The sequence below is a fragment of the Periplaneta americana genome, chromosome 13, assembly GCF_040183065.1.
Source record: "Periplaneta americana isolate PAMFEO1 chromosome 13, P.americana_PAMFEO1_priV1, whole genome shotgun sequence".
In the NCBI taxonomy this organism is placed as follows: Eukaryota; Metazoa; Arthropoda; class Insecta; order Blattodea; family Blattidae; genus Periplaneta; species Periplaneta americana.
In genome coordinates this window covers 62,732,616-62,748,053 of record NC_091129.1, presented here as the reverse complement: position 1 = coordinate 62,748,053, position 15,438 = coordinate 62,732,616, and the positions used below count along the sequence as shown (strand labels likewise).

The following is a 15,438-nucleotide window of genomic DNA, read 5'->3' as shown; positions in this document are numbered from 1 at the left end:
TGACTCACTGTACATGCATAAAACAGTTGTTTTGGATATTACACCTCATTTCTGAGCCAATGTACTAAATCAATTAAAACAATTTAGAGTCGTAATCTCTACCTACATGGAGTATTGATGGAGGTCATTTCCACAGTACAAGAAACATGACTTGATGGTTCACCATTGGCTTGGGCATATTTTCGTTCTTCTCCTGTCACCAGATCACAGGGTGTACCCTATAATAAAACCAAGAATTACTATCAATTTTTAAGAAAATAATATAGATACAAACAAAACTACTATAATTCTTCATAAACTTAATCGCTGTTGATACAGTGTCATACATCGGTCCACCTCAAGACAGTTCATTGCTTAGTCCCAATTGAGGCATAAATTGGTCGCTGTTCAAAGACTAAGTTCCACATCGAAATTGCTCAGAAATCATCAAGTGTGTTGTGTTTACACGCCTCTCATACACTAAACTTGTTATGCTGTCAACCCAACTACAAGAGAGGACTGCTTCAGCAGGCATGTTCTGCTTATGCACACAAATTCACTATGACAATTAATATCTCTAGAGAAACGAATAGGCTAACTCCTCATAATATAAAATTCACAACTGGTATTAAATCGTCTCAATTTATCAAAACCACTACTTGTTGAACAATATTAGGCTTAGTAAAGAAATCTACGGTGTTTTCTGCGATAGTACTTGAAAAATAGGTGGAGAGTTTTTCAATCTACAGTCAACTTCAGTTATAGCCTAGATCATATATAAAACAGATTGACCAAGCTTATATTAAATTTAGACGCAACTGGAAAATAACGGACGCTATGCGTCGCTAGTGTCGAGAAATGAGCTTGCAATAACCAACACTAGATGGCAGAGTACCTGAAAAGTACATAGAGTAATACGACTGTGGGATGACTTTTTTACGTCATGCCACCTCCAAATATCTTTCTCATTGTAATGTGAGGTTATGTTACTTTGATGTGTCGCTAAATTGTAGCATACAGAAGCTTGTTTTACCCAAATTCATCAACACACATAGATGACATTTTGGTACATGGCTGATATAATGTTGTTTGCGTTCAATATATAATCTGTCATCATTTTATGTACGATATCTAATTGTTTATAATTTTCAGTATACAATACCTCACTAGCAACAATTAACACAAAATACTAAAAAGAGCAGATTTGTCTGCGTTTGTTGAATGCACATCATGATGCTCACAAAAAGGCACTAATTTATTTTGTGTGCACAAGATTACAATTTTTTAATATGAAGGAAAAGCAGGTATTCGTCTTCTGAAATTTATCCGATAGGGGAAGAATTACAACTCCCTCCCCCCCAAACATGTTTCCTCTTTGCTAGGCCTACATGTTTTCATTTTACAGGTGTATTATATGATGCGATATGGAAGCAGATAAATAATAACTGTACGTTTCTCGTCCACATTAAATTCAACGTGTTCATAACGTAGGCCTGATATATTGCTTCATGTAGGCTACACAGCTGGCAGTGTTCTTTTTACGAATAAGCGGTCGTACAAATCATTTTCTTTTCATCTGAACTATTGCTAGAATATGCGTTTGTTTTTTTATTTGCTCTGTATGTTGTTAAATAACTACTGAACATCGTCTTTGGTTAACAAATTGTTCTAGTATTCGTTTCATATCAGTCTTACGGTATTGAATTATGTCCATAACGTGGGCAAGATGATATCAGGCTGGAAAATTCGCTCTGAATGCATTTTTTTTACACAATTTTCTAATTTTCAGCAGATTTACGATACCCTATGCGGTTTCTCTGCCAATGCAGAGTTAATTGCAATATACGGTAATTCTGTTATTTTCCTGGCACTTTTATATCCGTTCTCATAAACGTACTGATTTAGATTATTTACCCTACTGTAGGTATTTTGCTCTCTACAAATCATCGTTAGTCAAATGAAATACTCTATAATAGTTGTTTGTAACGAATTAGTAGACAACCTCAATCCCTCCTGATCGCCTCCCTTACGAATTTCTTTCTCACTTTAATCAAATTTCATTTATACTGGTCCTTAAATTACATAAACTAGTGCTGAGGTAGTTACGGTGATTTCTGAAGTGAAAATCGTTCAATTTATAAGGGTGAAATCAAAAATAATTTTTGTAGCCTTTCCTTGTCCTTAATTGAAAATTTGAGTAACTTCATATTATGACAATATTTCTTCCTTCTTCTGCAGTTAACATAATCGCAGATGGACATTTCTAAATGAAGTTTGTTACACAGAAACCTTTGAGACAATATTGACACTTGAAGTTCTTTATATATATATATATATATATATATATATATATATATATATATATATATATATATATATATAGTTCATCTATAAGAGTTAAACTAGCGCTGCACTATGCCATGCACCCCACCCCTTGTTTTCTCCCTTGAAATATATCGGTGCCGGGTAGAGTTCCCGGGTAGCTCAGTTGGTAGAGCATTGGTACGTTAAACCAAAGGTCCCGAGTTCGATGCCCGGCCCCGGAACAATTTTTCCCTATAAATTATTCAAATCAACTTTGCAGGGAGTTATACCTGAAAATCTTGATTAGCGCTGAGGTAGTTTCCTTCATACTCAGCTTCTTCACCTTGCATACATGAGTCTGTAACAGGTTAGGTTTGGTCAGTGCTCTCATGGTAATTTTTTTCTTGGCCATGCACCCCACCCCTTGTTTTCTCCCTTGAAATATATTTTACTCTCCTCTTTCTATCTCTCCAATTGTCATTTAATTATTTTTTTTTTTAATATTAAAGAAGAAGTAAAATTGTTTTGCTTTACAATTTAATTGTACAAGTTTGATTTAAAGAATACACCATGTAGCACCACCATTGATGCACACTTGTCTCGATGAATCCTGGAGTGTACATTTGCAGCACTTCTCGTTTTTCAACCATTATTTTATATAATTCTGGATTCCAGTGCTGAAGAGGTGGATAATTTTTTGTTTATGAACATCAAACAAAATACCGGTAGGTACAGTAGGAACAGCAAGAGATGATCTAAGATCTGTATAGATCTCCATGTACAAAACTTAGGCACCCATATGCTGTATGGCTCCTTACAGACAAAATTTTCATTTCCCCATACGATTAATTAAAAAAAATTGTAGGTTCCATACGATTAATTAAAAAAAATTGTAGGTTCCATACGATATATGGCCTCGTGTGGCCTCCATGACAGCATGGGGTCAGTTAGTTTAGGCACTTTTACACCTTGCATATACAATCAACTGCATCTCCACAAAAAAATTCCTTATAAATTGAACGGTTTTCACTTCAGAAATCACAGGAACTGCTTCAGTGCTACTTTCACCCAGGTAGTAGTTAGCAGTTAATCATTTCAAAGCTCTTGTCATATTATGAAATAGCATCACACAATGCTACCAAAATAAATGTTCCCAGTGTTAAAATTACAGAGTGTAAATTTCGCTTAGGACAGTTTTTGCTCTGGAAAATTAAAGGAAACAAACCGTACGTCAAACCAGCAGCTGAGACACAAAGCACCTGAAATTCGAAAGTGGTTAAAAATTTTTATATTTCGTTCTTTCTTATTTACCAGCAACAGAAGTACCAGTATCAGATTTTTTGCAGAGCTAATATCAGAGGCCCCTCCTATTAGAGAATGTTTTGAATATTATTATATTCTGGAAAACTACATTGGCACATCAACCTCCCCTCCCCCCGCCTGAATTCTGAGCTGAAGCACGCAAATTTCAAAACGTACAAACTACAGATGCGGCAGAATGTTACCACAGTGGTCTTCAGCAAGAATTTTGTAAGACATATCCAAATATCTTCATGGTCATTATATGTATTAAAGTAAAACATATACTACATGTGAAGTACCTACTAAAAATGAGAGAAATAGAAATGGGAAGGACAATAAAAAAAAGTGGAATGGACAAACACTAAGAAACTATTCATCTTGAATCAGTATGAACAATAGGACACTTTTTTTTTTGGTGCCAGTGGTATAGAATATAAAATTAAGTTGCATCAATAAGTTTTTCGAGTTTAGCATTACTTTAAGTATTTATTGTCCCCCTGTTGGAAAGATGGAATTACTTTGTTTGAAACTTGATGAAATTGTATTGTACCTTAACTCAATTTATTAAGGTACAATAAAATTCAAAATAATAACTGCAGGCCATTTTAAAATAAATCTGTTGGATGTAAATTATTTCTTAATTTATTAGGACCATAAAGGTATTTTTACAAGCGATGGATTGAATCATTTTTATCTTAATAATTTAATGTAGGATGATTATTTCGGGAATTGTTATGCTCTAAATTGTGAGGATATTTTAATACTTTTTTAAAATATAAATTTGGAATATTTTTCCAGTTAGTAAAGAGTAATTCAGAGAGACAGAGGTCTCAAGCATATTTATTGACACATGCCAGAATTATTAAATATGAAAAAAAGAGTTCTTGCACTAACATACTGTTTATAAAGTAACCAAATCTTAAGAAATACAGTATATGTACTGGTATTCTATATAAAGGCATAGGAGTGAATATAAATCTGTTTTAAGGAATTCCTATTTAATATTCCTGCTAAACGAACATGACAAAATAAATACAACGCAGCATGGAAGCTAATTCAACTCTTTATCGAGTATTGTTGATGAGATGTGTTATGAAGGTAGACCAAATCATTCAATATAAATGTATAAATAGGACGAATAATAATAGATTAATTTCAATGTATTTAGTATCAAAACTGAAAGCGGTAACTAGTCTATGAATGATGTCTTAACAAGTATAAATAAAATGGACTCTTGACAAGAGACACACATTTGGCTTCAGTAATAACTAGGACTTCAAGGAATTTATGGTAGCTCACCTGTCAGGCAAAACTCTGAATAGTCAGCATTGTCAAACTATAGAAGCGCGATTAAAAAGTATTTTTTTCCCCACCCATTACATATGATTGCTTTTTTCAAGTCCCGGTAATAACTTTAAATTAATTATCCCACATATTTGGGTGGGGCCTTTCTTTGTTTCTGACATAATTTATGAGAGTTTCTCTTTTACACTTCAATAGAGAAATACAACTTTCAGTGGACAATGAATGTGTAACTCTAATGGAACTCTAAGAACCACAGCATTAATGTTTTCTTCTTTTCTTTCTTGCCCTTTAGTTTTTGTTGCAGATAACATCATGCTATTGGATAATTATACATGCACCTTTCTAATAAAATTGGCATATATTTCACTGGTCTCAGAAGTAAAATTAAATGTATAATAGCTTCTCGGTGAAAAATATTTACTGAAAATTATTGTAGGATTTGAATAGAAATGCCACTTCTCAGGCAAGGTTATTCGTGGATGACTGTATGATATATAGAAAAAATTAGTGATAAATCTTATATCACCACCTTGCAAAACTAGCTTGACGTTATTGAAAACTGGACTACAACAAATAAAATTAAAATCAATGTGAGCAAAAGTAAATCAATATGTATCCTTCTGTAAAACACAAAATTAAATTCGTCTCACATACCAATTAAATGGATCACCAGCGCCACAAGTAAACACTTAGGTACTGTATATATTTTAGTAAAAAACTGGTTGAAATAAGTCACTAATATTACAAGGATAGCTTGGAAAGCACTACATTTCTTTATGTGTATTCTTAAGAAAGCTAACCGAAAGTCAAAAGAATTAATGTACAGTTTCCCTGGAAAAGGATGAGACGATTGAATATTCCCAAGTCTCAGATGTAAGACACTGCGCATGATCAGAGACCAGAGCACTGATACACAAGATAACGAATATTGAGTTACTTAAATGCAGGCTATTTGGTTTGTTACTACCATCGTTCCGAAATTCACTTCAAATACTGCAAAAAATATGATAATATTACGTAAATAAAATATAAATATATATGTAAATCGTGTAGTAAAATCGACAATGGACCTTCATGACTAGATCGACACTCCGCACAGAAAGGAAAGCTTTCGTGTCGTTTCAATAGCTCAGACGCTAAGACTTCTGCCTGTTGTGTAGAAGAGAGCGAGTTCGATTCTTAGTCTACGTCAACGATTTTTTTTTGTCTAAATAATGTTGAAATAGTTAAGTAACGTTAAAATAGAGTTTTACAAAGTCCTGAAATTAAAACTGATCACAGACAATACAAAATTAGAAGTTATAATATTATAAACGTTAATCCAGTGAATGCATTTACATACACACACACATATACAATGTAAATGCATATATATTAAAACTAACAATTAAAATGAAATTTAAAAATATTCCTAAGCCACACAGACAAACTTTTACAAAGGTTTAGAGTCCTTAGGCTATGTCATTTGCTGAGTAATTATTACAATATTTTATTAGTAGCTTTCCCATATGTGTAAGAAATGCACTCGCACAAAACAATTTTTGTTAAAAGTGTGGCTTTGGATTATTTCACTCTCACCCCTTCAGTTGATTTTAACTATTTTATCTACGTGTTTCCAATAGTGTTTAATTTAATGTGCATTCAATTTTATTCATGTTATGATTGAATGAAAAAGCAATGTTGCAATTATTGACTAATTACATATATTAATACTAATTATTAAATGCAACTGTTAAGTAACCAATTGCAGTGTCTTTTGCAAAATCTTTAATGTTTAAGTTGTCAATAATATTTCTGTACCATATACTATAAGACGTTAAAAGAATTTGCAATAGATTTGGAATCCTCTACTTTATAATCACTTGTTTTAATGGAAAAATATTTTCTTTCTTAGAATATCTACAAGTTTAACTTTAATAATATTCCGAATAGCTTTAATTGCATTATCTGAATTTTGTACTTTTCTATTCAAATGTATTCTATTTCCCTCTTTCATTATTTTTGATAAATTACACTGTACTTCTTGTAGTATTTAAGAACATGAGGATCATTACATTTCAGCTCATTACATAGACATTCTTCTTTTTAATACATTAGATTTTTAAGTCCCTGCATTATCTACATTTTTTTACTTTTGAATTTTTTCACAACATTCAGTGGAGAACATCCACTGAAGTGATTCTGAAATTAAGTGAAAGATACAATACATTTACCCTTAATACCAGTGGTACCAGTATCATATACGTTTTTCCAAGATTCATATTGTAGACATAAATGTAAATAATCACTAGATACTTGAAATTGCTCAGTGACATTGGAAACACTTAGGATTTGTTTATCATGTTCAGAAAAGCCATTGATTATAGATTCTGTCGAATAGAAATTCAGTCTAATTCTATGTACAAAACTTTTATCAATGGCTGTGCTACTTCAGCTTGTATGCTGGTAGGAAAATTACGCTACAACTAAGGTTGTCAGTTTCAAGGAGTGAATTTAATTTACTTTTACGGAAAAGTTCCGAGAGATAATCTATGTTTATGTCACTACAGAGTAGCCACCTATGCCCACCGACGCCCTCGAAATGGAGACGAATTGTGGAATCAAGTTATTGACTCCTGGGAAGATCTCGCCGAGGATCAGAACCTATTGCACAATCTTGTGACATCCATGCCGGATTGACTTAGAGCTGTAATAGAAGCTGATGGCATGTGGACAAGATTTTAAGTTAACAGGTCTCGTTTTGTTTCTTATGATTATTGTTTCAGGAAGAATACTTTTAACTTCCAAGTAAGATTTTTTTTTTGACGAGGTTCAGCCCACTTGTAAGACCCAGAATTTGGGCATAAATTATTCCATATTTTTCGACAAATTAGACAGTCGAGAAACTGTGAAGAAATTAATTACACGTCAATAAAAAAAAGTTTTACCCGGGATCGAACTCGAGACGTTTCGGTTATATATAGTAGAACTGACACGCTACTATATGAGCTACCGAGACAAGACAGTGACAGCAGCAGTCCAGAATGTAGATCCCATAGCAGGCGTTTGCCATTCGGTACAGAGAAGCAATGATATTTTGTGACTCGAGCTATGTTGTGAAATCGTGGCCTTAAATCGCTATCTTCTTCGTGATTCTTATTCTGGTCCTTGTCCTTGTTGTGGTCCTTGTAACAATTCTTGTTGTATATGTCATGGTATTTATTGTTACGTCGATATCGAGTGAACCGCGCTGTAGAACTTAACTTCCGACGACCAAGAGTCGTCTCATTCCTTTTAAGGGTAACTGTACATAACCCATGTTCGGTCCACTGCTGTGGAGTAATGGTAGGCACATCTGACCGTGAAATGAGTGGGCCCGGGTTCAAATCCTGATTGGGACAAGTTACCTGGTTGAGGTTTTTTCCGAGGTTTTCCCCAATTGTAAGGCGAATGTCATGTAATCTATGGCGAATCCTCAACCTCATCTCGCCAAATATCATTTCACTATCACCAATCCCATCGAGGCTAAATAACCTAGTAGTTGATACAACATCGTTACATAATCAATTTAAAAAAGACGTCAGATAAGCAGAGGAAGTTACAAAAGCTTGTGGTGGCGAATTTAAAGTTTCCGTGATGTTCAAGAAAGGAAAGTACTACAAATGGGAGGAAAAGTAGATAGCCTATATTGGTGTATTCATCACATGATATTACACAGGAGATATCACCACATATGGTTGTAAATAACCAAGGACATTTTAAATCTGAATGTGTATTTTAGTGTAATCAAGTGTTGCTTTGTATAGTAAGAACTGTAGGCACTGTGTATAAATCTCGATATGCATCTGAAAAAAATAGTAATCAACTTGGCAGAAATGTTCGTGTGTCACAATATAATTCGTAATATTTTATTTGTTAATGGCACTGTTATTTTTATTAAAGTACGTCAGCAGTTACATGTACTACACAAGTGTCTTAATTCTTTGGAAAACAACTATTTATGTCATTTGGCACAATAATATGAACATTTTCCATTTTGGTAATAAATTAAGTGGCAAGAAAATGTTCATATGTCACACCATATAATATTTCATATTTTTTACATTATTAATTATTCCTTTTCATTAAGATTTCCTGTTTATATTTTGGAATGCTTACGTTAAAAGACAGTGATGTCTCTTTCATAAACTCTTAAGTATTTAATTAAATATCCTGTGACGATCATAGTTACTTCGAAAATGTTATGTGTGTCACTATGGAATGACACATCAGTATTGATAGTATTGTTACAAATTACAAAACCTGAAACTGTTAGAATGGAATCAGGAGTAGTGACAAAAAAATGTAATGTTGTAGGCCTACATCAACATGACTATTTTAATCCAGTGTCTAATAAGGTGTGAAGGCCTTTTGAGGTAAACAGTATTGAAAATGTGAGGGAAGGGGTATTCCTTGGTAATGGATTAGGCCTGTATACTTTATAATATTATTAACTATATATTGTTAAAGTACCTAGTAAATATCGTAATATGTATATTATATAATACTGTAAACGAGACATCACAGGCTGCAAACTAGATTATTCTTGTGTTTGTATAATTATACGAACATGTATGAAATAAACAAGACTACTATTGCTTAGGTTAGGATAGTATTATTTATATATTGTAATCAGGCTATATGCACAAATTTTCCAATATACTAGTATCATAACTAAATAGGTAATGTTAACATTAATTTTCATACGCTTTTGTGGTGCGAGTTAAAATAATTCAAAGTAAAGTATAATAAAACTCCGACAACATTATAATCATGAACGTCAAATTCTCTTATTTCATTTATTTTTCAGTCCCTTATTTTCCATTGTTCTTTGGATTTATCATTAATAAAATATCAATTAACGGATAAATTATGTTATACACTCAGTTGATAATATAAATAATATTCACGACAAATATATAAAAACAGAAGAGATAATGAATCATATTATTGCCGCCCGATACGGTACCATTACAACATGGTCTACATATTGCTTTGCCTGGCAGAGATTCTGAATTATATTCAATACAAAGGCGTACTTTATCTTATCTCTTCGCTTCGCCCACGTGACAACTATAAATAGCTGCCTCGTTCCGAACTTGTCTGTTCCCAAGTTGCCAAGGTCATATAGGCCAATAATATTTATCCATGGTCATCAGTTGTCGACAGTACATACCGAGATTATCTCGTAAGCAAGAAATAATCGATTTAGAGTTCGTGTCTCGTGATGGTGTTGGTCATTGTGCCATCTGTTGACGATTATTGAACTACATCAAGCCGGCCTCGACTGCAAACCCTAAAGCCTATATAAAAGAGCTATCTGTTAGTATATATGATCTAGGGTTATAGTGAACCTCTGCGGATCAGCATATTTCGTTCACTATATCCGCGATTCACTAAAATCAAAGTGTGTATTTTTATACTACTGACGTTGCTACACATACAATATTAATGTCCACTTGGGACAGACCACGTTCAATATCAGAAATAATGTTCACTTTATCTTCCAACTTAAACACTTTATGCTTCGACATTCACATGTTCACAGTTCGAAACTTGAATCTAATCTGACCATTCAGATGTTCACAGTTCGAAACTTGAATTTAATCTGACCATGTAGGTAGTAGGCACTGACCAATTTCGCACCTCTTCCCACTAGAGGTATGCTACTGTGTACTCGGCCTCGGAATTTCCCTGGGAGAGAGGGTTGAGGACCATTATACTGTAATCCTTCTTGTATTTACCCTTTGGTCATCACTCTACTCCCTTTTACAAAAGAAAACACTTTCTCTTCCTATTCTTCTAATAACCTCTTTTAAAGAAGTCAGAACTAATCCTTCCTTTCTCCCTCACTACATACACTATTCTCTTTAACATGTTTCAAGCTGTCCAGCAAGTTGAATAAATTCTTTGTCTTTCAATGCACATAACGAGTAGATGATGTGAGATTTTCTTCTGAACATATTCTTGGAAGTTTATAGGCCATTTTAAAATTACATTTTCTTGGGGAAGTTCTAGTTTTAGGCTCAACTATAACCGAAGTGAGGGTTCACTATAAACGGAAATATTAATGTACTTTATAATGTAAGCAGGTCAGAACCAATGGTTTAGGTTCACTGTAGCCGAATGTTCACTATAACCGAGTTCACTATATTCAGAGTTGACTGTACTTCGTATTTATGATTTCTGAAAATTCTACAACATTATCAATATTCACAATGCATATGAACAACAAAGAAAACTGTATTAACTCTCCAGAAAGGCTAGATATAATTGGCTTTTGCTTTACTGGTTTCTGTGAGATGTATATCAGGCCTGGGCGCTAATACCTCAAACACTACCCCTTAACTCCCCATTCCAGATTCCCTGGTAGACAGTTATGTATCAGGCTGATACGAGTAGACCTGAAGGCAAGCATTGCTGAGTGACGGATTGTATAAGCCTACATCATACATTGATTAAAGTTCTCGTTAACACTTTGTTAAAAACATAAAATTTACTCTGTCACACGTTAAAAGTGTTAAAATTGTTAAAAAGGTATTTACCTTCGACAGACGGCCCGTTTCGACGCTATTTGTCGTTGTCTTCAGTGTCTCCTGAACCACTGCTGATTTTGGCTCTGCGATGTGCAGTTGTCGATGGTAGGGGTGGGGGTTGGCTGTCTGTATGCCATGACGTACCATGACGTCAAACAATGTGTGCGTATTGAACTGTAGTTGCGTATTAAGTATGTATTGTGGGTGTGCTATTGCTACATCATAGCTTTCGGCTCTAGCTGGTCACCTAAAATCCACCACTAATGCACAGTGTCTTACTATGTATTAGTTTCTAAACCAGTGAAGTGAAAAGTGCGGGGGTATCTCCTTTCCTTTTCCCTTCCTCTTTATGCCCAGGACTGATGTAAATAGTGATAAACATGTGGTTTTAGTTAGCAGCCACAAATACTTTCAAATAGAAATCGTTTGATATTTGCCTATATATTCTAATGCACTGTTGTAACCTCACCCCTACGTGTTACCAATATAGCACTTGAGAGGTCTAGGACGAATTACTTGGATTTCCTACTTATCTTGGTCATTGTTAGAGGAGAAAGGGAGATTCTCCAGAAGAACTACACTAGAGGAGGTATATCTTTCTTCCCTTCTACTGATTTCCAATGTAACACGCAAGAGATCCAGGCCGAATTAAGTACTTTGGAAATTGGCTCCTTTCCCTTGTATTGTGTTCTAGATCTCTCGAGTGTTATATTGGTAGATAGCAAGTAAAGGGAGGCCACAACAGTACATTTGAATAGGCCTCTACACATCAAATGATTTTTTGTTGAATGTATTTGTGGCTGCTAACTAAAATTACGTGTTTATCACTATATACATCTCACAAAAGCCAGTGAACAAACAAAATTGTGCGTCCTTCAGTATAGTTTTCTGGAGAAATAGTATCAAGAAAACTATCAACAATTTTGTGCCAATTTTGCTAAGTTTTACAAACTTTCAAATGAACCAAATGCTGACTGTTGAGTTCAGCTTAGGTTAAGTTTATAAAAAAAAATCACTTTCCCAGTTTCCTATTATTCATCATTGCTGACGGAGTGTGCCTTACAAGACCTAGTTCAGTTATATCCAGTAGTCTTTTATAAGTCTTATTTTTGTTCATTAACAAAACATGTAGTATCTAATAATTATTTCTAATTTTAAAGATGTTAAAATGGGAACATATAAGTTTGAAAAAGTAAAAGAATTTACATATCTCGGATCAATATTGACAGCAAATAATGACCTAAGGAATGAGGTACAAAGAAGAATAAATCTGGCTAACAGGGCATATTATTCACTTTTACCAATTGTTAAAAATAAAATAATATCTAGAGAAATCAAAATCAAGATTTACAAAACCCTAATAAGACCCATTATAACATATGGTACAGAAACATGGGTTCTGAATAAAAATACATGCAAACAACTAGCAGTATTTGAGAGGAAAATCTTAAGAAGGATATTCGGAGCAATTGAAACAGTGGATGGATGGAGAGCCAGATATAATAATGAGATATACGAACTGTACAAGGAATCGGATTTGGAGGCGCACATAAGATGTCAAAGACTGAGATGGTTGGGACACGTCACAAGGATGGAAACAACAAGGAAAGTGAAGATTTTCTTCAATAACAACCCAGATGGAACCAGATTAAGAGGAAGACCGAGAACAAGATTGTGGAACTGTGTACGAGTGGATGTGAATAGATTAGGAATAAGGAATTGGAGGGAGTTGGCGATGGATAGAGAAGGATGGAAGAGAGCCATAGAGGAGGTTAAGGCCCACCTGGGCTGTAATATCAAATAAGAAGAAGAAGAATTTTAAAGATTGGTATTTCTTTACAATTGCGTTACAAAGAAAGACAGGATGTGTTTACAAATATGGCTTCTAGTCAAGTAACTTACTGTAAACAAAAGACAAATTGAGCGGCAGCACTAGCACCGGAATAAGGGCGGAAAGTTGCTGTGAAAGTGTTGGCTGGAGAAGAGGTAGAATTACATGCCTTGCATGTAAACTTTTGGTAGGTACAAAGGTAGAAAGCGAGTTTTCGTAATGTCGAGTATCAGTGACAAGTTAGGTTTGGTTAGTTCAGACTTTTGATATGCCTTGCATATACGTATTTTGGTCGGTAGATGGGTATGGATAGAATGCATTCCTTGGTAACGCAATTGTAAAAAATTATCTTTAGATTTTGTCAGTAACTGACACTTTTTAAAAATTCTTCTAAAATTTCCTCATTTCCCTCTCGATCTAAGAGTGTGTAACCTGGTATTTTCTTAAACAACTCATGGGCCTCAATACGGGGTGAAGAAACATGTAGGGGTGAAAAGGGGCAAATTTTTACTATTTTTTATTTCTTTGAGTCAAAGAATAAATATAATACAGTAATGAGAGTGTTTATTTGTTCACTCGTTACGAATAAAAACAGAAACACTCAAATTATTATATTTAGTCTTTGACACTAAGTAAAAAAGTAACAAAAATTCGTCCCTATTCACCCCGTATTACGCCACAACTGCATCTTTAAGTAACGATTCAAATTATTTTACAGCACAGATCTAACTCATGTAGGCCTATACGTTTTACAAAAAAAAGTCTTACCCTTTCATTGCTCCTGTTAAATACTTCAGACGCCAACAGCTTTAGAGGGCCACAATATACTCCGGATTTAGAATTTAGGAACCTTTCCAAGGCGTGGAATGTTTTTCCGCTATTTGTAGGTCCAGCATGAAATACAATCTTTCTAGTAATAGTTCGTGCATTGGGGTACCTTCAAAGAAAATGCAATTATATAAAATTTACAAGTAAAAATTAACTTATCAAATCAAAAGAATCACACACTGAAATAATTTACCAATTTGCTGGAGTTCTCAAATCACTTATTTTCTTGAGATCATCCATACATTCAAGATGTGGAAACATTTGTCGAGCATGGCGAAGGAAATACGGAAATATATCGTCAACATGGCCCGCCCCTTGCAGAATATCGCTGACAACAACATGCAAGTCAACAGGCAAAGCGTCTGCCTCCAGACAATATCGACGAAAACTTACATATGCTTGATGAAGAAGATAATCTGAAACAATTACATATTAACATTTTATGTTACACCGGTGATTATACGACTAATAACGTGTTAGGTAAATTGCATGTACGTACTGTCTAGACCATTTTCTAAAGCCAATAATTTTATTTCTTTCTTCTGATAAAACTTATTTAGAACTCTTAACAAGTCTGATTTATTCAAAGCCCCTGTTAATTCGGCTCCCACATTAATATCATCAGGATTTGGTTTAACTGGCACAGGAATAAATAATGATGATAAGTTTGAGTCATCCTTTTTACCGCGGCACTGCAAAGAGGTTATAAATGTCCTCATGCAATTATGATTAAGTTTAGAAAAGGAAAGAAGTTCCTTGTTTAAGTGTAACAGCGCTAAAGAACGCAAAGTCAGTCTGCCGCTATTAAGCATTTTATGGAGATATCACAGATAAATCAATAACAGAAAAATCATAATCATAAATTACAAACTATATTTTCAAAACACGACACAACATGCTTTACATATGACCTATTGTGACGTATATGAGTCGAGTGTCCAGTGTCGCCAACAAGATTTTTAAAAATTCGCTAAGGAACAGTATAGAAACCCCTAAATTGGTACATTGTCAATGAGATTATTTTACTGTTGTGTTTTTAAAAAATCGCTACATCCCTACATCAGCAATAAATTTTACCCGCTAAACTAACACTGAAAAACGCAATCTAGCGGATAATCTGCTGAATTGGCGACACTGATTGAGACATTGTAATCGATTATAACACTATCGATTAATGAGATCACTTTTCCAGTGTCGCCAATGTTGGTAATTTATAGCTAGTTCATTTCATTCATTCATTCATTCATTTACACTCAGGGACAAAAAAAACCGGACACTTTAATATTGTCTGGTATTTTGCAAAACATTATCTTCTCATACAATATTATGGTAGCC

At 34.2% G+C, this 15,438-nt stretch overlaps 1 protein-coding gene across 4 annotated transcripts in view; it reads right to left on the bottom strand.

The window, feature by feature from the left end:
* Suv3 (Suv3 helicase) overlaps positions 1-15,111 on the bottom strand; it is a 50,902-nt gene extending 35,791 nt beyond the window's left edge. The window contains exons 1-4 of one of the 4 annotated variants that reach the window (XM_069843368.1): positions 14,603-15,111; positions 14,297-14,519; positions 14,044-14,212; positions 107-218 (exon numbers count right to left, since the gene is read on the bottom strand). In XM_069843368.1, coding sequence (XP_069699469.1) covers positions 107-218; positions 14,044-14,212; positions 14,297-14,519; positions 14,603-14,915 — 817 coding nt within the window. In that variant the 5' untranslated portion in view covers positions 14,916-15,111. Of the gene's footprint in view, positions 1-106; positions 219-326; positions 778-2,573; positions 2,649-11,453; positions 11,607-14,043; positions 14,213-14,296; positions 14,520-14,602 lie in introns of those variants that run through there. The other 3 variants (XM_069843369.1, XM_069843370.1, XM_069843372.1) reach the window with 3 other exon arrangements.
* Between the last annotated feature and the right edge of the window lie 327 nt (positions 15,112-15,438).